Source organism: Peromyscus maniculatus, chromosome 10 (genome assembly GCF_049852395.1).
Source record: "Peromyscus maniculatus bairdii isolate BWxNUB_F1_BW_parent chromosome 10, HU_Pman_BW_mat_3.1, whole genome shotgun sequence".
Lineage (NCBI taxonomy): Eukaryota > Metazoa > Chordata > Mammalia > Rodentia > Cricetidae > Peromyscus > Peromyscus maniculatus.
Genome location: NC_134861.1, coordinates 42,186,365 through 42,206,754, shown reverse-complemented (window position 1 = coordinate 42,206,754; position 20,390 = coordinate 42,186,365). Strand labels below are relative to the sequence as shown.

The 20,390-nt window shown below is 46.6% G+C and overlaps 1 protein-coding gene across 1 annotated transcript; it reads right to left on the bottom strand.

Annotated features, from left to right (window-relative positions):
• Positions 1-113: 113 nt before the first annotated feature.
• Lap3 (leucine aminopeptidase 3) lies at positions 114-20,135 on the bottom strand. Its single transcript, XM_006981643.3, has 13 exons — positions 19,820-20,135; positions 17,703-17,818; positions 15,972-16,026; positions 15,477-15,582; positions 14,315-14,474; positions 12,663-12,827; positions 9,460-9,618; positions 8,035-8,159; positions 6,605-6,693; positions 5,456-5,558; positions 3,224-3,303; positions 1,383-1,492; positions 114-513 (listed from the first exon to the last, which is right to left on the bottom strand). Exons 1-13 carry the CDS (start codon positions 19,919-19,921, stop codon positions 324-326), a joined length of 1,560 nt encoding a protein of 519 aa, XP_006981705.1. The 5' UTR covers positions 19,922-20,135; the 3' UTR covers positions 114-323.
• Positions 20,136-20,390: the final 255 nt, after the last annotated feature.

Genomic DNA, 20,390 nt, shown 5'->3' with positions numbered 1-20,390 from the left:
GGCTCCCGGCTTAACTGCCGAATCAGGCTTCTAGGAGTGAAGGCAAGAAACCGCAAGTAGATGGGAAAAAGGAGCTTACCCCGTACAAATAGTAAATACGGCTTGAAAACACATACTAGTATAAGATATTTTATTAGTCGAAAGGGCCTATATTCATTCATATATATAAAATTCAGATTTTCATGACTTAAGCATACTAAAATAATTTTGAAAATTGAAAAAGACCACCATTCATTTTTGCCTTTAAAAGATTTTCATTCATTCAAAAATATTTTGAAGCCCAAATATCCATTTCAAGACACACGGCGAAGTTTCTGAGTGGACTAAGAACTGTCTTTACTGAAGCGCAGTAAGAACTCGATCAGGGTCCTCGTGGGCCGCCCACTCATGCCCTTCCGCAGGTACGGAACCTCGTCTTTGTTGGTCATCACGCCCGCTATGTCTAAATGTGCCCACTTGGAATGGGTCACAAACTCCCGCAGGAAGGCCGCGGCTGTACATGCACCTGCAGATCTGAAGAGAAAGGTAAAACAGGGTGGCTTTACCTCATGTCAAGGTGCACTGAACATCTCCCTCAGCCATGTTCAGAGCCAGAGGGACGCTGGGATAGAGTGTGTGATGTACAAGCTTCACAGCCTGAGCTCCACCTCTGGAACTGACACACATGTGGATGGAGAGAACCTAGTCCACAAAGCTGCACTCTAGCATGTCACAGGGCCATGGCCCAGCACAGGCATGTCACAGGGCCATGGCACACACGTCACCCCACATGCAATAAATGCTTTTTAAAAATAATAGTACACTTGTGCTGGCTAGGTTCTACTACCAAAATGGAAAAGCTAAGCTCATGTAACCTATTAAGAAATTAACTGAGAAATCACTTCCAGAATATTTATTTTTAGATATGGCTTTTTGGGATAAATGACAAATTCTAGGTTTACTTTTCTGTGTAATGAATTCCTATAGTTCCCATCACTTTATCTTATCACTTACTCAAAGTAACTTTTAAGTTTGAAAATTTCTAACATGAAGAGAGCCTGCAGCCGGGCAGTGGTGGTGCACGCCTTTAATCCCAGCACTCGGGAGGCAGTCAGGCAGATCTCTGTGAGTTCGAGGCCACCCTGGTCTACAGAGTGAGATCCAGGAAAGGGGCAAAGCTACACAGAGAAGCCCTGTCTCGAAAAAACAAACAAACAAACAAACAAACAAACAAAAAAGAGAACCTGCTAGAGAAATATTTTCAAAATTTAACACATCAGTAAGCTTAGAAGCACTACATGGAAAGAAAACTGGTTAGGATTAAAATCTGTAAAAAAAGATGAGACTAAAGAGTAGTTTGGCAACCCAGGATGATTGGAAAGACATTTAATCATTTTACATACCTGTATTTTCCAATGTTATTGACATCAGCAAGCTGGCAATCTATGACTTGTCTTGTATAATGCTCAAAGAGAGGCATTCTCCAGACGCGGTCCCCAGTCTCTATGCTGGCCTAAAGAAGACAATGTAACAGTGTAAGGTAGATGAAGCACACTGAGAACTCTGGTTTGATGCATGAAGAAAAGAGCTGTTCTAGCCTGTTACTGCAAACCAGGGCTGTGAAAGAGATGTCTAAGAGTGCTTTAGGTCACTAAAAGGTTCACTGCAGAATTAGGAAACAGGAATATTATAAAATAATCCACACATCTCTAGGACATTTAGTAAAGTCTCAGTTTGAACCTGTAGGCTTTGTGTGTTTAAACTAGGGTGGATCCAAGACTCTGAAGAGCCTGGTCACCTTGGTCTGCTGGAGGCACGCATGCAAGGCCTCCATCACCCATGACCAGGTCCTGAGATGAGATGACATCATTCGTGCCTTGTTTAGCCCCCCACTCATTTGTTTATACTAACTGAGCTTGAGTACACCACTGAGCCACAGTGCTAACACCTCCACCATCCTAAGGCTCGGGCTCTCAGCAGAACCAGGCAGACAGACCACTCTACTTTACTCATTTTCAGAAGAAGTCAAAAGTAAAGCTTCGGAGTAGAAAGCCCAAAAGCAGCAGCAAGTAGAACCTGTTGTTTTAGGACCTAAGTACATCAGATGCATCAGCTACCTCTGGGAAGACTGGGCTATGGGCTGCTGATGGTTGACTTAATTATGCCTGTCAACACGTCATGTTAGTTAGGAAGAGAAATCACTTGAAAAACTCAAATGTTGTGTGTGTCATGGTGATACACGGACACTGGGTAGTGTGGGAGGCCAGGAGAGGTTCCGGGCTCAGCCTTCAAGTAGACAGCTTGGCTAGTACAGAGGCGGAGAGTGAGCTTCATAAACAGAAAGACAGAGAAGAGGAGGAACACTGCCAAGTGAGGCATGAACCTAGGACCTTAAACAGACCTCATGAATGTATTCATGGATTATGTGTCCCCAGGGTAAGCTGCCATTAACTGCCTGGGAAAGGAACAGGAGCTGCCAGATGGAGCCGCCAAGCAGCCACGTGGAGCACTGGAGACACGACTATTAACAGACGTGGAACAGACACGTTTTACCACGAGGACTCTGAGCAAGTATCGGGACAGGAACTAAACACTGTCCACAGAGGAGGACAAAGCAAACAGCTAGCAAAAAAACAAAGCAAGACAGTCACATAAACGAGCCAGAAGAGGAGATGATCACAGAAATCAAGGACCGGGTCACCAAGAAGTCACTGTCACCTGCTGACTAGAAACAGGCCATGTTAGGCCAACAGTGGTCCTGGCAGGTGAAAGCCAGTAGCAGTGAGTGACAGGGTAATGTGTGACAGGGGAAGCAAGGATGGAGGAAGACTGGAAAGGGCACAGAGCAGAGCAGTGAAGGGACCCCTCATCACTGACTCACTCAGCGGGGGGAGCTTTGTTTACAATGCTGAGTCCACACACATTCACTGGAAGGCCAGCCTTTCAGAGCTGGCCTCATACCCTTTGCCCATCAGGGATTATCCATCACGGCCATGTAATTTGTCAGTAATTTTAACATCATTCTGAGGCTACAAGGACAGGGAAGTGGTGCCATACTGGTAACTTAGGAATATCTCCAGGAAACCCAAAGCCACTGAATCAAGTTTATTGCTGTGACCTATTTTCAATTCAAAGGCAACCCAACAGGTAGAAAATCACTTTAACACAGGGCTTGAACAAGCATATTATTCAAAGGCCACAAAAATTAGTATCACTGTAACTTAAGGGTATATTATAGGCCTACCTCAAACAGTTTGTTCCATAGCCAGGATGAATTGGTAAAGACTCCAGTGGCACCTGATCCCAGGGCTATGTCCATGGCACCTGTAAGACACAGTCCCTCAGGTCAGTGCCAGTCTCTCAAGGCCAAGAGGTTCTTGTTACTTAGACACAACTATGGTCTCTAAGTCTATCAATGGCTTCTTCATTACAAAATGTGGACAGGCTGGGAAACTGTCACTTCCATAGCTGCCTCTCGAACTAGAATTCCCCTTTATTATGGAAAAGGCAGAAAAGGAAATGATATCAATTATCATCAACAATCCCATCCCAGGGTAACTGTCACTTATTTTTGGTAGTTCTTTCTAGAGTTCTAGACAGCTAAGAAGATGGCCTTACTATAAGTCCTATATCCTCAGGCACCAGCACAGTCCTGGCACACGGCAGGAGCTAAATGAATGCTGACTGCCATTCACCTCACATCGGCTCTCTATCAGATACTACAGCGGGAAGCAATTATTTGATGCCTATGAGGCATCCATGTGGGATATGTGTGCCACATTTTAGTCGTTCATTTTAATGCCTTATTTTTAAAGTTGGTAGGTTTGGATAACAGTCATTTGTCCTGAAAAGTTTTCTACTAAGCTTATAAATATTCCCACCAGTTTTTAAATTTCTCATAAAAAGGATAAAAACTAACTATAAATAAAAATGTGGTATTTTCACTTACAGAAGTAGAAAAAGATAGGCATAAATAGTTAATGTAATACCTAGATTTGAGAGGACTTCATAATACATATTTTAAATAACTTTTCTAGAACTCTAGAGCTATTGTCAGTTCCGGATGCGGCAACACTTACTGACCCTTAATGACAAGGCACAGTACAACCGGCCAGCATCATCACAGAGGCCCCAGGTCCCCCATCTCTCCATCACTGCCCCAACCTTGCCGTGCATGCCCCCCCCCCAAGCCTCAAGTTTTTAGGAACTGAATAGGGAGACGGAAGGCTACAGAAATAACATAATGCCTACTTAAAAACATTTATGAAACTGTACCTCTGTATGCCAGCTTTAAAAATTAACTAAGCAGGAAAGGCGCAAAGCTACACAGAGAAACCCTGTCTCGAAAAACCAAAAAAAAAAAAAAAAAAAAAAAAAAAAAAAAAATTAACTAAGAAGGGCAGACTTGCAAAAACATTGAAGTCTTAGTAAACCACTGTGCACTGTTATTACACCCACATACGAGAGGAACATGAAATGACTTCTGCTCCAGTAGACTTCCAAGACTCAGGAAAGATCAAACCGAAGGACACAAAATGAGCTGAATTTTTATCTTAAAAGAAGTACAGACAAATTCCTAGGGAGAGATTTTCGGATGGAAGACTGTGAGCTTTGGAATTGTGCAACAAGCCACCATCCGTCTCACCCAAGAAATCTCGTCCCTCTCTGCAGGGCCCCTACGTCAAGGCCTGCCTTTCGGGAATGCCTGCCATTCCTGCCACGGAGCCCTTTCCAGCCCTCACAGCCGCGAGGCAACCGCAGCTGTCCTCAAGTACTAATGCTGGAGGCCAAGACCTCCCTGGAGGCTGCGTAGCTGGCAAGCAACGTTACACCCAAGCTGGCCTAAAGCCAGGGCTTTCTTTGCACACCTGTCACACTGCTGTGTGTCCATTAAACAAAGACCTTTCCACCCATGTTTTTATTTCTTTACAATATGAAGTATAAGTGTAGAAAAGTGACTGGATATCAGATATATTATGATTAGTATATTTAAAAAATACAATTGATTCTGAAATGTATCAGTCTTTTCAGATTTGTATTAGATGTCAATCATAACCAAAAAATACCCACCCCTCTCTCTTAAATCTGGCTGAGTTGATCTGACTCAATTGTTAAGTTACCACTGGAGAACCAGAAGACAGCTTAGTCTTGATACCAAGCCTAGCAACCTAACAATGGTCCCCAACATCCACACGGTGGAGGGAGACCAGATCATACAAGTTATCCCCTGACCCCCCACATGGCATATGTGCACATGACAATAATCCACCCCCCCTTTTTTAGTAACTTTGGAATGCTTTAAAGCAACAGAACTAATAGTGAGAACATTTTGTAACCAGAGGCAGTTCCTTTGGGGAAGGATCTTTGAATGTGAGTGGAGTGAACCAAACCAAACCAAGCAGAATAACGCCCAGAGCACAGTGTGTGTACCGCACCCAAGATTTCTTCAGACACGACAGGGAAAATGTGGCTTGACCTGTTAAGGTGGCAGCGTTGATGATGACCTTGGGATTGAAGGTGTGTGCGTAGCAGAGTGCATCAGCCAGGATGAGCCTGCCCTCAGCATCGGTGTTATCAACCTGCCAAGAAGATCAAAAGAGAAAGGGTCACAGACAACCTGAGGAATGAATCTGAAAACCCGGCACAATAGCATTTGATTTCAAAGTGGGAAGCGGTCAGGGCAACACCTGTCACGAGGCAGTAAAAAGACACTTGTGCTTCAGCTACAGCAGGAACATATCTAACCTGGAGGGTATGTCTGGTCCATTCTAATGGCAAATGTTAATAAGAGGAAGACTGGGAATGGATTAGCTAAAAGACTAACCAATCTGAACGTGCAGCATGTCTGAGACTCTAGTTTCTCTAAGTACCAAACAAAACAAAGATCTAAAGGAAGTTAGAACTAAATGGCAGCCTGGAACTCCAGGCTCAAAAACTCTTAAAACTACCGGGCGGTGGTGGCGCACGCCTTTAATCCCAGCACTCGGGAGGCAGAGGCAGGCGGATCTCTGTGAGTTCGAGGCCAGCCTGGGCTACCAAGTGAGCTCCAGGAAAGGCGCAAAGCTACACAGAGAAACCCTGTCTCGAAAAACAAACAAACAAAAAAACAAAACAAAAAAAAAAAAACTCTTAAAACTTTGGCAACCCTTCTAGCCTTATTTCTTTCCTTCAGCAAAGGCCCCAAGGCTCCTAGGCAGTGAACGCGTGTACATTTGTGCTCCACGGATGCCAGAGTACAGAGCCCAAGTGTAGGCCATGTTTTCTAACTGAAATCTAACATGAGGACAAGTTAATCATGGCACAAGCACCTAGAACCAGCCCATGCTCTACTGGTGTACCATGCTCTGCAGGTCAGGCCCAACAGTCAGGATTTGTCTGTGTAGCATAATTAGTGGGAGATACAACAGGGAAGGAAAAATACTCAAACATTTCCATCAAAAACTAACTGTACTTTGCATGAAAAAGATTCTCAGGACCAAAAGCATCGCCCTGGCCACAAGTGCAGCTGGGGTCCTACACCTATGACACGCTGCAGTTGTGTGGCCATGATGGGGTTCCTGGGGAAAAACCAGAGGGCATGTTTTGTTGCACCCCCCCCCCCCCCCCCCCCCCCCCCGCCACTAACCTGGATGGTCTTGCCGTTCCTGGCTCTGACGACATCCCCTGGCTTGTTGGCCTTGCCGCTAGGCATATTTTCACAAAGCGGGGCCAAACCTATTGGGGAAACATTGGGGAAACATAAAAAGGAACGTGAGACACGCTTGATTCAAAAACGCCATCCTATGGGACAAGCGGCTGCTGGAAAGCCATCGAAAGCACATGAGATACAGGCTTCACTTCCGCGAGTGACAGAACTTGGTATCACCAGTGGCACAAGTGGGCTCAGCAGGAGCATGTGTAGCGTGGTCTAACTTATTCTAATCCAGAAGAAATAAGTGCAAGCTGGAGAACATCAGAACATCCTGGACCTTCCACGCTGCCCGTGTCATGAAGGAGAGAAAGGAGAAAGATCGGGGCTCTCGGCGGGAAAAGAAAAGGAACATGGCAACCAAATGCAAGGCGCTATCTTTCCAGGGATCTAGACTTTAAAACCAAATATGGGGGCGGCAGAGATGGCTTGGGGGTAAGAGTGTACACTGCTCTTTTGGAGGACCTGGGTTTGGTTCCCAGCACCCAGTCTGTGACTCCAGTTTCAGAGGCTCTGATGCCCTCTTGTGGCCTCCATGGGCACCTGCATTCACATGTACACAAAACCACACACTGACACACATAAATACACATAATTAAAAAATAAACTCTTAAAAAATACCAAATCTAAACGAAATGGACATGTTTTTTGGACTACTGGTTATTGTATAGATCCTTTTGAAATATAACTGTAATATCATTACATAGAATGTTCTTTTTCTTAGGAGACATGTTAAAAGTACTCAGAGGTGGAAATATGTTGAAATGTGAGCATCTTCATTTCCAATAGCACAGTGCTTAAAAGAGGATTACAGAACAAAAAGACTATGATGCTGGAATGGCTGGGTAAGGGAGATTCTGGACAGACAGATTTAAAGTATTATTTTACCTTTCCCACACAATGAATGAAACCCAATGCCTCTTCCTCTTAATCTTGGCATTAGCAATGCTATAAACTCCCAGCACTGTTTCTGGAAGTTTGCATGTGTAACACCAGGAGACGCTGTATACTAATTCCTTATTCTCTGTCAGCAAACTAATGGACCACAGTACCATAAAGCAGTCAGTAAATGAGCCGGAGATGACGCCCTCCACTCCAGCGGCTCAGTTTTTCTTGCTGGAGTGGCTAACCACTTCTGTCTAAGTAAAACAAATCAACACAAGCTACAGCCTGCTGGCTGCAAAACACATTTAACTCAGCCACCTCAGACAGAAACACTGATTTCAGCTGAACAGCTTCTACTTGATGAAAAGCTACTTAAAAATGTCTTGTGGTCTTTTTAGAAGGAAGGAAACGTTTGGTGTTTCAGTCCTACCATCTGACTAGATTTGGGAAGCACTTCAAAATGCAACCCTTCTCCTACTTACCTATGATGTTAATGGGCAAATTGAGCTTTGCTGCAGACACAATGGCCGAGCATATTGTTGCAGCTCCTCCCATGTCAGCCCGCATGAGGTCCATATTTGCAGAAGCCTTGATGGAGATACCGCCACTGTATGGAGAAGGAGACAGTGTGCAACAACAATAACAGCAAAGCTGAAAGCTCAAATCACTTTCTTAAAGACAAAGACAAGGTCAGTGAGATGGCTGAGGATAAAGGTGCCTGCTGCCAAGTGTGATGACCTGTGTTCAGTCCCCCGACCCACATGATGAAAGGAGAGAACTGATTCCTTTGACTGCGTATTACTACTGTGGCACTTGGGTACCCACATGCATACACACCATACATAATAAATAAGTAAAAACGTATAAAAAAAGCCAAAAAAAACAAAACCAAAAACAAAACAACAACAACAACAAAAAACCATCTATGTGGTGCTGTATGCCTGCAATCCCAGAATATAGGAGGTTAAAGCAGGATTTCAACTCTGAGGCCTGATGGGGTGACATAGCAAGACTATCTGAAAACAAAACAATACAAACTCCCATACAAACTCAGAGTTCACTACCACACAAAAGTGCCACATACCTGCCAAAGAAAGTCAATTTTCTACACTTGTGATCTGAATTACTTCAATTTCTTTATAAAGATAGAAAGTAATTCCAGAAATATGGATAAGTGAGGCAGGTCCTTTTATTTCTATTTGGATGAATGATGCCATTTGGACCAGATGCCACTGGAAACATCATCATACACTACCAACCCACCTAAGATCCATCTCTGCCTCCTATCATTAACAACTGATACCAAGAAAGATGGTCTTTTTCAGAAAACAAAAACAAAACAAAACAAACAAACAACAAAACCCTTTTCTGACTCGAAGAAACCTGAAGGTCATGAGCTATTAAGGAAAGCTGACGAGCTCCCGGAACACTGGAGCATTCTTCTCAAGTCACAGGACAGAAAGGTAATAGTTCTGACACCTGCTGGTGGCAGATGGCTACTGAATGAGAAAAGGCATAAGGACAGTGTCTATGCGTGATGTGCATGTTTACGTGTGTAACGCATGCTTGCGTGTATGCGGGCATGACAAGTACTTTACCAACGAACCATCTCCCCAACCCACTGACTCTACTTGGCGCTATTGCGGTGAATAAATAACTTCTGAATTGTGGCTTCCTTCCCTGTGGGTCACAAAAGCTCACGGGGATAAACTAAGATCAGGACCATGATAGATAAAATTCCTAACTATCTTGTATGTATAAGCATTACAATTCAAAACTGGCATGTATAGTAAGCATGATATGTTTACTATAATATGTAAGACCTGATCAAAGTCCATGCTTATGAATCACACTATATACACATAGCATTCACTAAAATAGTGAGCACAGACACCCCCAAGAAGTACCTGTCAAAGGTAATTCCCTTTCCCACAAACACCAGGGGTGCTTCACTTGCATTGGGGCTGCCCGTGTAGTGGATTTCCAAAAAGACTGGTGGTTCTTCAGACCCCTTGGCCACACTTAGGAATGAGCCCATTTCTTGTTCCTCTATCCAGGACTTGGGTCTACAGGGCAGAAAGAGGAAAAAGGAGAGAAAAAGTTACGTTTATTCCAAAACAACTTAGAACAATTTCAACAGTATGCTAAAAAATGTACAACATACAAGTTATTCAAATGCTGAGTAGGACCACACAGTGGTAAGGGCATTTGCTTAGTATGCCCAAGGCCAGGAGCTTCATCCCCAACATCAGGGGAAACCACCGGATACAGGCTGAAGGCGTCAGTGAGCACAGCCTGTGATTTGCGTCTGTCTACTAGCAGGCAGAAGACATGACTCTGGGGACATTTCACCTGTAAAGTGACATCAGGCACTCCCCTACCAAGGATTACACAACCACTCAGAGAATTTCAACATGGTAACTAATACAATGCCAGGCAATAAAAAAAACATTTAGTCAATAAATAACAGTCTCCCCTAACCTACTCTGGTATTTCTGGTATTAGTTTGGAAATGAAGTTAGCAAGGCTGGCATTTAGCTTTATTTTTGTTTTACTAATAATGGCACACACACAAAATAAACCAACAGAAACTCAACAAAGCTATCTTACACCAACAGGAATAAAATATCCTGTATCTTGGCTTATCTTTTCAACACTGGCACACCATTTCTCATAGCTCCAAGTGCAATTTGAGATGTCTCTGTATGGGAAAACTACTTAGTTCTCAATAAACACAGGCTCAGTGTGGGTAACTTGAACCCCCATCTCAGTGCAAACCAGAACACACACGCCATATTGCTATTCTTTCTAGGAGGAACAAACGTTCTGTATTGATTTCTAGCCACAATAACTAGCCTGTACTGCCAGAGAGCCGAACACTAATCCAAGGACTACTCTTGCACTCACCTACCCCTTAGTCAGACTATCACACTAAAATTGCTGTTGTTATTTCAAAGGGAAACCAGAAACAGAAATCTCACCAAATGAAACACGGCTGTACCCTGCAGGCATTTCTAATCCCGAGCTTCATTTCTAATCCCGAGCTTAGTACTTGGTGTTGTATTGCTGTCTTGCTTTTCTGGAAGAACTGTATTTCTTTGATGCAGAGCCACCTACCCTGGATGGGGTGTGGTCCAGCCACATCACAGCTAGAGTCACAGGCCGTGCACGCATGGATGCAACGTGCTGGTCTGTCTGAACTCCTCTTCCCTCTGTTCACCTACAACTCTTGTTTCACAGGACTCTGCTGCACACCTCACCTGAAGCCTGGCCTGGTAACATTTAAAGTGATCTCAGAGGACTCTGCTGGGCTCCATTTCCACTCACAGCCCCCCTCAACCTGCTGCTGCAGCACTCTCCCCTAACTGCAGATCTCAGGCTGCCCCTGACCTGGCAGCACCGCCGCCACTCACTCACGCTCACACAGCAGAGCACTGGCCTCTCCTCCCTGGAGACAGGACCCGCTATAGAGCCTACGCACGACACAGACTCAACACACAGGAACTACTCAGGGCGTCCTAGCAAGGGCCCAGCCCCGTGTTTTCTACACATTATTATTTTCTTCTTCTTCATTCTGTCTCAATAGGGATTTTCCTTAAAAAACAAACAAACAAACAAACAAACTCTAATCACAATTAAGTGCCGAAGAATCCCCTTAAAATGAAAAGATCTATTAAGAAATAACTCCAAGCTGGGCGGTGGTGGTGGTGCATGCCTTTAATCCCAGCACTTGGGAGGCAGAGCCAGGCAGATCTCTGTGAGTTCAAGGCCAGCCTGAGCTACAGAGCGAGTTCCAGGAAAGGCGCAAAGTAACACAGAGAAACCCTGTCTCGAAAAACCAAAAACAAGAAATAACTCCAAAAATCAAGTAAAACAAGTATCTGTTGATTTAGAAGCCGTCCCCAAAGCTCAAACTTGGGTGTTTAACAGGCTGAAGAGAGTTTTCAAATGGGAAATGGAAACTAGAGGAATTGGACTTCAAGTCCTATCACCCAGCACTGACAAGCACTTGGGAGGCCTGGGTATGTGACCCCACAATGTAGCCAAGGTCACGGTCAAGTGGGTTCTCACCCTATGCCCAGTCAGTGTTCTACACTCTTCACTTGCATCATAAACAGAAATGTAGAAAGGACAACACATCAAAACATGTATGCTCCTTGAATGTCAACCAGGGGCTGGAGAGATGGTTCAATGGTTAAGAGTATTGGCTGCTTTTCCAGAGGACCCAGGTTCAACTCCTAGCTCCCAAATAGTGGCTCAGAACTGTAACTCCAATTCCTGGGCTCCAACATTCTCTTCTGGTCTTCTTGGGCATGACACATACACACAGTACACAGACATACATGCAAACTAAATACCCATACACATAAAATAAAAAATATTTTTAAAAAAAGTTAAACAGTTACCATTTGACCTAGGAATTCAACTCCCATCTCTTTACTCAAGAGGAATGAACTGTATAGTATGCAAATTATGTCTCAATAAAAAAAAAATCACACAACACAGTATGAAGTCATGAAACTCTCTTAAAGATGAGAGAAAGATGCAATTCTGTAACTCTATCTGACCTTGTGTACAGCTGCTGGTGGGCTCAATTTACTCCTCTAAACACAGAGTTCGGTTTTAGGATCTCACTTGTCTTGGTCAGGGTTTCTATTGCTGAGATACAACACCACAGCCATGAGCAACTTGGGGAGGGAAATTTATTTCAGCTTACACTTCCAGGTACTAGTCCATCACTGAGGAAAGTCAGGACAGGAACTCAAGCAGGGCAGGAACCTGGAGGCTGGAGCTGATACAGAGGCCACGGTGGGGTGCTGCTTACTGCCTGCTCACCATGGCTAGCTCAGTCTGCTTCCTTATAGAACCTAGGACCACCAGCTCAGGGATAGGCCCACCTACAGTGAGCTGGGTTCTCCCACACCAACTGTCAATCAAGAAAATACACCACAGGTTTACCCACAGGCCAACTGGGTAGGGGCATTTTTCTAAATTGAGATTCCCTCTTCCAAAATGACTCTAGCATGTGTCAAATTGATATAAAACCATATAGCACACACTGCTGTTTTGGCTGTACATCCCGTGAGTCTATGACATAATCATAAATTACCTGATATGGACCTCTGTTTTACTACTGGCACTTTTGAGATTTTTTTCAATAATTGCAGCAAATCTCGTTGGTGTCATCTCATTGGCTGGAGACTCCATCAGCTGGCGGGCCAAGTTCTGCCCAGAAGCAAAGAGGACCCCTTTCTCCCAGGCTTCCTGATCGCCACTGTGGAGGAAAAGAGTTACTCTCAAACAACATCAAGTGGACTGACCTTTCTTTCTGCTGCTAGGTGAGGCACACTTATCTTTAAAAAAATCAAGACTACAAAGAAAGAATGATTGTACAAGACCCAGATCCATTCTGTGAGCAAGAAAACAGGCCCTACTGAAGATCCAGGAGAGATCTGGCTAAGCAGTTAGCTTCAAGAATCTCCCCCTGCATAATTAAAAAATGGGCGGTGATGGGTATTTGCCGCTATAAACCCATATGCAAAGGTTATGTAGAGATTCCTACCCAGAGTCCAGCTCCCTGCAGAGAAATGGCAGTCCCAAGCACTAACTGTGAGGCCAGCATGCAGCAAACATTCAGATGTGGAGTCGTAGGCTCTGCAGCTTTATTGTGCCTGGATAAAGGCTCTAAATCCCAACCCAGTAAGGAGCAAGGAGTAGCTTTACAAGAGAATGCAGTAAGGTGCATATTGCATGGTCCTCTTCTTTGACAGCAGTTAATGTGGGCGACATAGGCAAAATAACAGCTGGCACCTCAGAACATTCACCATGTGCCGCTCACTTGACATATTTTGTCTTTGGATTATCATACGAACGATGACATCAGCCAGGAATGATGGCACATGCCTGTACTTAGAGCACCGCAGAGGCTGAGGCAGCAAGACTGTGCCTATAAACAGTGAGACCCTCTCTCAAAACACAAAACTCTATGCCAGGATTACAACTCTCCTACACAAACGAGGACAGAAGTACAGATGTGGGTCACTCAACTGAGGGTGTCCCAAATAAGTGACAGAGACAGGATTCAAATGCAGGTTGACTGGTTGCAGAACTTCCACTCCCAACCACTCTCTGACAGACGCTAACCACTGTTCTATGCCACCAACCACTCTCTGACAGACACTAAACCACTGTTCTATGCCACCAACCACTCTCTAACAGACACTAATCACTGTTCTATGCCAAAAGACACCCAATGGCCGGCCTCACAGTTCCCGGAACTGAAGACCTCTTATTGTCTATTCCTGACAGCAGAAACCTGTCCCTCCAAAACTCAAGTAGAATAGGACTGGAATAATTATGGTCAGTTATCTTCTGAAAGCATCTCCCACCATGGACCACAAAGGCAAGGATGGAATACTCTCATCCATAGAGATCTAACATGTAGCATAATGTCAGCGGGTGTGAGTTCAGTGGGAGGTGTTTGGAGGAAAAGCTCACTAGGATATGCTGCCGAGTCATTCCTCCCAACACTGTGAGGGCTTCTTAGTAACCAGCAAGGACAGAAGACTGTCAGGAGCCACAGAGGAATTACACACACGGCAAGAGCCAGGAGCCGAGCTTGGGGACAATTACCACACTGTAAAGAGGGCTGCGACCATAATCAGGAGACACAGAAGCCACACAGCGCTGCTGGACACTGGGGCGCAGGCATGCTGTCAGAATGCCCGGGACTGCCACCCATACCCCGTTTCCTCCCATCACCTTCCATAGAGCTTCGCCGACACAGCCACCTTCTTCTTCTGCTTTAGGTCATCAAACTCATAGAGACCGAGCACGGCTCCTTCTGCAGCAGCCTGAGCATCTCCGCAGGGATCCACCTCCACTGAAGGCAGCTCCAGGTCTTGGACCTGCCTGCATCCCGCTTCAGAATGACAAGACAAGCAGAAAACGGAGTCAGCACGAAGCAGGGACACGTGCTGCTGTGCCAGGGGAACAGAACAGGGTCTACATTTTCCCTTCCTCTTCCGTAAAGTGTGGCAGGGTATGTGCCTCACGGGTATGTGCTCCTCACAAGTGGGAGACCCTCAGAGAGAGGCGGATGTTACCAGAAGCATCTCAGAGGCACTAGAGTTTCCTGATAAAGATTCCCAGCTGCCGGATCAAAGGGACCAAGAAATGATGCCACTGAAGCTACACCCAAGCAACTGAACAAAGACCATCATTAACAGAGCATCATTAACAGCATTTATTAAGAATGTGTCAGCAAAAACTCTCAAATAAAAGCTAGAAATGCCTACTTAACCCTGGGAGCAAACTTCATGAGCATTCACGATATACCCAGGGCCAAGGATTAATTAAACCAAGTACTGCTGCCTCAGAGTGTTTCCTGGAGTGCATTTGGGGCAGCCGTCCTGTGGGAAAGGCTCTCCCTGCTGCTAGGTGACAAAGTGACTCGATGGCATCGACCTCAATTCCCTTATTCCACCTATCAAACCAACCGGGACAGGGCGTGCAGGTTGTTCTCAGTGAAGAAGTATCCCCCACTCTGTTCCTGTTTTCTCTGACAATTCCATGTTATCTAAAAATTGGGCAATACCATGGCTGCATGACAAAATGGAAAACCATCTACAAATCACAATTTCTGACAGACTAGAGTTCTAAGAACAAATGGCAGCAAACCTCCCAACAGACAACAGAAAGACTAAAACTAAAAATGTCATAAGCTAGCCTCTTTACCTAGGTAAGGCCAAGCACATTCATATAAACTGAACCTGCTGAGCTACGTGAGCATGTGGGCCTGTGGGCCTGTGGGCCTGTGAGCGGGGGAAGGGTGGTGGCAGTGAATGGACATAGGGGAGGAAGACCGGCTGGAGGAATGAAGCCCTGGGAACCCTCAGCCGTTAAACATAAAGAGCAAGCAAACCTGCAACGGCAGCTCTGATGTTTTCTTTGCCTTCATGCCAGTTCTCCAGGTCATCAACGCCCGCCGATCTCTTGCCAAGACCAACCACCACCACGCTGGGGAAGTCCTGCTCCACAAACACACCCAGTCAAGCCCTGTCAATTCTTTAAACAGCTCCTTTCCAGAAGGGAATGGCAGAGGGAGACAGAGGTGCTACAGAGCCACTCAAGGTCAGCAAGGAGGAGCCCTGTGAGCTGACAAGTACAACAGATGTGGCAGGCAGAGTGAGGATGACTCTCCAAATCACTCTGCATGGGGTGGCGGTCTTCCTCCGCACCAGGAAAACGGGCTAGAGGAGACAGCCTTTATGATCCTAAGGAGTGCTTTTGCTTAACATAGGAATCAAACTGTAAGATCAAACACAAGAGTTCTAACATGACCAGGCAGCCAGAGGAATGGGCACATGGGAGGTCTCAATATGGATTTTTCCAGATGAACATGACCTTCATTTCATACCTGATGCAGACCGTAGAAGGTTCGGGTTTTGCCTGCCTTCAGAGGAGGTCCAGATCTAAAGCGAGAGGAAATGGTTGTTTTAAACATCATCGTTTGTGCTGCTCTCTTGGTAAAAGACCTAAGCAATGGCAGACACGCTTGCTAACTGTGTCTGTTCTGTGCTTCACCACGGCTTTACAGAATGCACAGCCAGTCTCCTCAGATGCAGCACTTCTACCTCAAAAAGCACCAAGTCAACTTCTAGGTTAGACAGAACAGGAACATCAATTTAAAAACAACAGGGAAGCCAGGGGTGATGGCTCATGCCTGTAACACCAGACCTCGGGGACCCGAGGAAGGACTGCCAGGAGTTGGAGGCCAACCTGAATGACAGTGAGTTCAGGTTCAGCCTAGACTACCAAATGTGGTGCTCTCTCTCTCAAAACAGTGCCATGGGTGTGCAAGGTACCCTGCACAGGGGATCTGAGCACTGGATGGTGACTGTAACAGATGAAGGAAACCTTTCTAATAGGAGAAACACCACCAAATGAAAACCAGAGTGGTGACGAGGGCGGCTGACTTGACTCCGGCACAGGTGTTCCACATACTGTTTACTGAGATGGATGAGAGAGGACACGGCCATTTCCAAACAAAGAGGGATTCTACAGGAGCCAGAGGCCCGGGCTGCAGCCTGCAGTGACCCTGCAGCAAGGCCCAGTGCATTCTGGACTCTAACAGGTCAGCTTCTGGAGTAATGATTTAAGGTACTTGTGATGGCTATGTACTAGTAAAGGACTACCAACCAAGAGGAGGTACAAGTCCTAGACTTTCAGATAATTACTACAACTATCTGATACACCTGGTACATTCTAACCAACAGTCTATAACCTGGGTCACAGGTAGTTATCGGGGCTTGCGTTGCAATATTTCTGCCAACTGTGGCCAGTAACTCTGAAGGTTCCCTACTTCCTCCAGGACCTGCTAATCTAGAAGACGTCAGATCTCAGGCCCTCCCCAGACTGACCGAATTTCAGGCTGTATTTTTTTTTTCCTTCAAGATAGGGTTTCTCCAGGCTGGCCTGGAACTCACAGAGATCCTTCTGCCTCTGCCTCTCAAGTGCTGGGATTAAAGGCGTGCGCCGCCTGGCTCAGGCTGTATTCTTGCTAATCAGATGATCCACCTGTACTTTAATATTTGAAAAGCCTTCAAAGTCCAGCCAGGCAATCAAAGGGCAGGACCTGAGGCTGTTGTTAAACAAGCTGAGTACTTTCAGAGGCTGGTGCCAGACAGGAAAGCAGGAATTATGAACCCGAGCCTAGGGAGTGGGCTGAGGAAACCTGTTCCTTTCTGGATCCGTCAATCCTTCACAGTAAGTTTGTGATCTGGCTAGAAACCACATGACTTCCCAGAACTACTGACCCACCCACACTGAAACAATTACCCAGCTTCTTCCAGAACCTACTTTCATTTCCAGAGAACCAGCTATCCAGGGCTCCATTAACTTTATCTGACACACACAGAAGAATGTCTTTCAATTTTGGGGCCTTTAAGAACTGGAACCCTGCCCCATGGCATGACACACACATTTAATCCCAGCATTCCCAAGAATGAGGCAGGTGGATCTCTATGAGTTCGATGCCAGCCACCCTGGTCTACACAGTTCCATGACAGCCAGGGCCACATAGCAAGGCCCCGTCTCACAAACCAACAAACACACACACAAAAGGAACCCCAAATACAGTACTACTTACATGTCCAACATTTCTCTCAGCTTCCCAGCCACCAACTTATTAAAACTCTCTCCTGCACTTGTAAACTGCGGTAAGTCATCATCTTTGTCTTTGGAGTAAATTCCTAAAACAAGACCCTGAGAAAATTAAGAAAGATGAGTACAGGCAGAGTACATCCCTTAGAAGGCTCTGACTGCCCAAACTCTAGAAGGGGCAAACAATTCCATTAAAACTGTGTCTTCCCCAAGGGGCAAGAGCAGAGGCAAACAGCAGAGCAGCAGCCCCGACTTCAGCAGCCGAAATCCCTGCCAGGGCAAGGCTGGACCTGGGGTATGTGAGATATATTGGGCCCAACCCTAAACATGAAAAGTCACTTGTTTCAGACACACTGTCTCAAGGTCACAATCCTTTTAAATACTTTGTGGTTTGATTATGGCCAGTCACTGGGTTGGCTGCAGGACTTGGTCAGGGTATGCTCAGAAAACCTGAGATTTTTGGAGCATTCAGATTTCAGGTAAGGGGCCGGGCGGTGGTGGTGCACGCCTTTAATCCCAGCACTGGGGGTTGGGGGCCAGAGCCAGGCAGATCTCTGTGAGTTCAAGGCCAGCCTGGTCTACACAGCAAGATCTAGGACAGGCACCAAAGCTACACAGAGAAACCCTGTCTCGAAAAAACAGAAACAGATTTCAGGTAAGGGATGCTCACATTGTCTAGTAAGTAGCTTATCAATCAGGTAGGGGGAAGTATGCAGCTTTGCAGGGAGGTCAGAAGCAGGGCCTTCTGCTGCTGAGCACTTAAAGGTGTGACCATCTCTCTCAGAAGCCCCAGGTCCCAAACACATGAAAGAATGATATAAGACCACTGCTCACCATTTGCTTTCACATGGTAATTCATGACTTTTAAAATACTGTTTCCAAAAAAAAAAAAAAAAAAAAAATACTGTTTCCCACGCTGGGTGGTGGTGGCACAAGCCTTTGATCCCAGCACAGCACCCGGGAGGCAGAGGGATCACCTCACACAGTGGACTTCTGTGAGTTCGGTGCCAGCCTGGTTTACAGAGCGAGTTCCAGGACTACACAGAGAAACCCGCTCTCGGAAGAAAGGCTGAAACCTAGGTCCTGACACACTAACTCCTGGGTGGTAAAACTTTGACAATGGGCATGCCTTCTCTCTGGCCTTGGTCCTTTCCAAAATCCCCAAGTAGTCGGGCCACATAGTGCCCCATCTTTTCGCCGGAGAAATCTGGCTTTCTTGGCACGGTAACTGCCAGGTTCTAGCTTTCCCAAAATTGTTTGTCTCTGGGGTTCCATGAGACCAAGCTGGGTCAGTCCACTGTTACTGGGCAGACCGGTCATAGGGTTGGAAACAGTACTGACAGGTGTCCGCCTAATCCCTCTGCTATCTGTGATACCTGAAGGGGACCTGAGGCCACCTGGAACATTCCTCCCTCACCAGGTCCTCCAAGCTGGCTCATTCCGATGAGCCAGCACCCTTCCAGACCCTTCACATCTGAAAGCGTCCTTTATAATTTCTCACAGCCCAGCTAGATGGAGAAGCCGCTCTTTCAATTTCAAGATGACCTCTCTCCAACAAAGCCCTTTTCCCTAGAAAGACACTGCTTTTCTCCAGAAACCCAATCCAGCAGCTCACTCCCCCTGGGGACTTTACGGACATTTCACTTCAGCACGGGGGAGGGGTCCCGGCCCTGTGACTGGCTACTCTGGAACCTTAGCAGACTTTGGGACAATCCTGCCGCTGTCCTTTCTAGGATTTCCGCGAAGACTTTAAAAAAAAAAAAAAAAATCGATGAAGTAGGCGCGTGTAATTTTTCGGAGCTCAGTTGGATGGAGGAGTCAGTAAAGACTACAAAGCGGAGCGTGCCGTTCTGATCAGACTTCAGAACCTAGCCCTGTCCAGGCAGGAGCAAAGGGCGCGCCCTCAGCAAACAGCATCGGTCGTCCTCGCCGCAGGCCGGGCTCAGGCTGGTGCCCTGCAAACTCGGGGAACTTTTCGGTGCAGCTCATTTGTGCAACTTGGTGCGTCCGTCCTCCACGCCGGCGGCCTGGATCAGCCGGGCCACCCCGCCACCCGCGGCCAGGGCACGCGCGCAGCCGCCCGGGCGAGCCGCCGCCACTCACCTTCGTCATGTCGGCGGTGGAGAGACCCCGATCCCAGAGACGTCTCACTCCCAGGCGGTGGAGCGCGACTCGCGCGGCAGCCGGAAGAGGCAGCAGGAACATCTTCTCGGCTCGGCCCACGGCGCCGCCCTCCCGAGAGAGCACGTGGCACGAGGGAGGGCGCGCGCCTGGGGGCGGGACCTCCGGGGGTCTCCGGGCGCGCGCCTGGACAGGCAGACAGGTGGCTGGGGCGGGGCGTGCGGGCACCGGGGGGCGGGGCTGTGGGCAACTGGGCGGAGAAGCGCTAGCGAGCCTTGGGGGCGGGGCGGCAGGCCCATGGGCGGGGTTCTCTGTGATGGTGGGCGGGGCGGGCGTCGTGGGGCGTAGCCTCTCGGGCTCGGGGTCGTGCGGGTCTGCGCGTGCGTGTGCCAGAAGCCTGAGACATTTGTATAAGACAGAGTAATAGAAGTATGTGACTTCTATTTAACAAGTTTGTGTGTGTATGGGAGCCCTGACAGAAAAATGAGGTCCTGAAAGTGGTTAGGTCTGAGTGCTGATAATTGAACGAGTTATGGTTCTGAATTAGTAACTA

Bases quoted from the DNA above. Each gene is read 5' to 3' on its own strand.
- Lap3 (XM_006981643.3), bottom strand. From the start codon at position 19,921: ATGTTCCTGCTGCCTCTTCCGGCTGCCGCGCGAGTCGCGCTCCACCGC. The intron at 17,819-19,819 runs GTGAGTGGCGGC...TAATTTTCTCAG, and splicing joins CCACCGCCGACATGACGAAG to GGTCTTGTTTTAGGAATTTA. The intron at 15,583-15,971 runs GTATGAAATGAA...TTTGTGGAGCAG, and splicing joins CCTTCTACGGTCTGCATCAG to GACTTCCCCAGCGTGGTGGT.